General features: G+C 61.3%; 1 protein-coding gene across 1 annotated transcript; it reads right to left on the bottom strand.

Annotated features, from left to right (window-relative positions):
• Positions 1-1,425: 1,425 nt before the first annotated feature.
• On the bottom strand, positions 1,426-1,866 carry LOC141027317 (uncharacterized). The gene has a single exon (XM_073504314.1). It carries the CDS (start codon positions 1,864-1,866, stop codon positions 1,426-1,428), a length of 441 nt encoding a protein of 146 aa, XP_073360415.1.
• Positions 1,867-2,390: the final 524 nt, after the last annotated feature.

Below are 2,390 nucleotides of genomic sequence, written 5' to 3'. Positions count from 1 at the left end.
GGGACGTCCAAACATCACTATGCAACAACTGAAACGGAAAGGTGGAAATGTTTGTAGACGCGCTAAAGGGAAGAAGAACGTGCTTGCCAAGACGGCAAGCCTCACAAGAGTGATCGTCGACTTTATTACATGAGAAAGAAAAACTTTGAAGAATCTAACGCATAACGGTGGAGTTGGGATGACCGAGACGGGCATGCCAAAGATCGACACTGGCGGCGAAGGCGGCGGGGCGACGGGTGGTGGTGGCGCCGGAGGGATGCATTGGATAAAGCTCGTCCGGGCTATCACATCGGTGGAGCACCATCCGTGTACGGGCGTCCTTCACAGAAAAACCGATATCGTCAAATTCAACAGTTATAGGATTGTCACGAGCAAGGCGACGAACGGAAACAAGATTAGTGACTAAGTCAGGAGACACAAGAACATTAGACATATGCACAGGAGTGGAAGTAGAAGGAAAAGACATATGACCGACGTGAGTAATGGGTAGGGAGGAACCGTTACCAATGGTGATACGGGTGGGAGTATGAACGGGAGTGGCAGATGTGAGGTTACCGGGATGAGCAGTCATGTAGCAGTGGCGCCCGAGTCCATGTACCAGTCACCACCGCCACCATAGGAGCTCGGTGACGGGGCGGAGTGCAGTGCAGCGAGCAACGCCGGGTCCCACGGTGGCGACGCCTGAGGAGGGTAGAACCCTCCATAGGCCGGCGCGGGAGCAGCCCCGAAGGCCGGAGCGGCGGCGGCGCCGTAGGAGGGCGCGGTCCCATAGGTCGGCGCGGACCCGTAGGCGGGCGCCGGCGGGGGGGGGGGGGCACCATAGCCGCTGTAGGGAGCGGCGTTCTGCGCGGCGAAGAGGGCTTGGTGACCCGCCGGGCGGGGCCCAAGGATGCCCGGAGCCGGAGCCCGAGGGACCGGCATGGAGTAGGCGTGGACGACGCGGGTCCACGGGTTGGTGCCGTACATCCATGGGGGAGTCACCTGCTGCTGCTGACGCCCCCCCCCCCCGGCGCCTGTTGCTGCTTGCGGCCGCCCCCGCGGCGGTTGCCGCGGCGCCCTCCACCCGACTGCTGGGGGGCAGCGGGAGGGGCGGGAGGCGCGGGCGGGGGGGGGGGGGGGGGAAGTACCCTGGAGGCGCTGGTGGTGGCGGCTGCTGGCGCGGCGCGGGTGGGGCGGTCGGTGGAGGGGCGCCGCGGGAGGTACCAGCGGTGAGGGCGTGGTGCTGCACACGCTTCTTGACCCCCCTCATCCGGCGCTCCTCCAACCTCAAGTACGCCACAAACTTGGGGAAGGAGGGCTCCGGCATCAAGGTGAGGTTAGAGGCGGCGTTGCCGAAGTCCTCGTTGAGGCCGGCGGTGAGTGTGCTGAGGAGGAGGTCGTCGTCCACCTTGGCTCCAATGTCATGGAGCTCGTCCGCCAACGTCTTCAGGCGGCGGCAGTAGTCATCAATGGAGTGTTCATCCTGGTGACAGTCAAAAAATTCCTGCTGCAAAAAAAGCGGCGCTGAAGCTTGTTGTCGGTGAAGAGGCCGTTCAGCTTGACCCACATGGCGCGGGCGTCGTCGCCGTCGCTCACGACCGTGTGGAACAAGTCCTTGGAGATGGTGGTGAAGAACCACCGGATGATCGTGGCGTCGATCGCGGTCCACTCGGCGTCGTCCACCATGGTGCGGGAGTCCACGGTGCCATCCACGTGATCCACGAGATTGTTCTCGCGGAAGAGCAGCGTGAAGTACGTCTTCCACGCGAAGTACTTGGAGTTGGAGGCGTCGAGGGTCACGGGGACGCGTGCATGGACGTTGATGTCGCGGATCTCGGCAGGGTCGACGGCGAAGGGGTTGGAGTAGGTGGAGGCATGGAAAGACATGGCGATGAGATCGTGGGGAGGGAGGCGGCGGCGCGGCTAAGGAGAGGCGGCGCGGCGTGGAGGCACGCGGTGGGGAGGTGGCGCGCGGGAAGGAGGGGTGGCGGCGGCGGCTTGGGGCGGCGGCAGGAGGTCGCGGCGGCGGCGGCGGCCCGAGGCGGCGGCTAGGGTTAGCGGAAGCTGGAAGATCGACTTGCGATGGATACCATGTAGAGAATGATTTGGTGCATCGATAATTGATTGATCGTGCACTAGGCACATATATATATAGGTACAAGGGGTGCGACCGGTATCTTGTCTCCTAAGATACACGTACATACAAAGGAAGACAGATACTATAGGTACTGTATACAAAACCCAGACCTACGTACATGTACACATGTTCAACACAGACAATATCTGTCGTCCTATTGTTGTCATTGGCCACGTGCACCACGAGCCGTGTTATCCGTGAATGTGAACCAGATGCTGTGCATCACCTCAACGCAGTCATGAGAATGACGTTTGGATGCAAACTTTCCATGTCA

This window comes from Aegilops tauschii, chromosome 7, assembly GCF_002575655.3.
Source record: "Aegilops tauschii subsp. strangulata cultivar AL8/78 chromosome 7, Aet v6.0, whole genome shotgun sequence".
Lineage (NCBI taxonomy): Eukaryota > Viridiplantae > Streptophyta > Magnoliopsida > Poales > Poaceae > Aegilops > Aegilops tauschii.
This window is presented reverse-complemented; position numbering and strand designations above follow the sequence as displayed.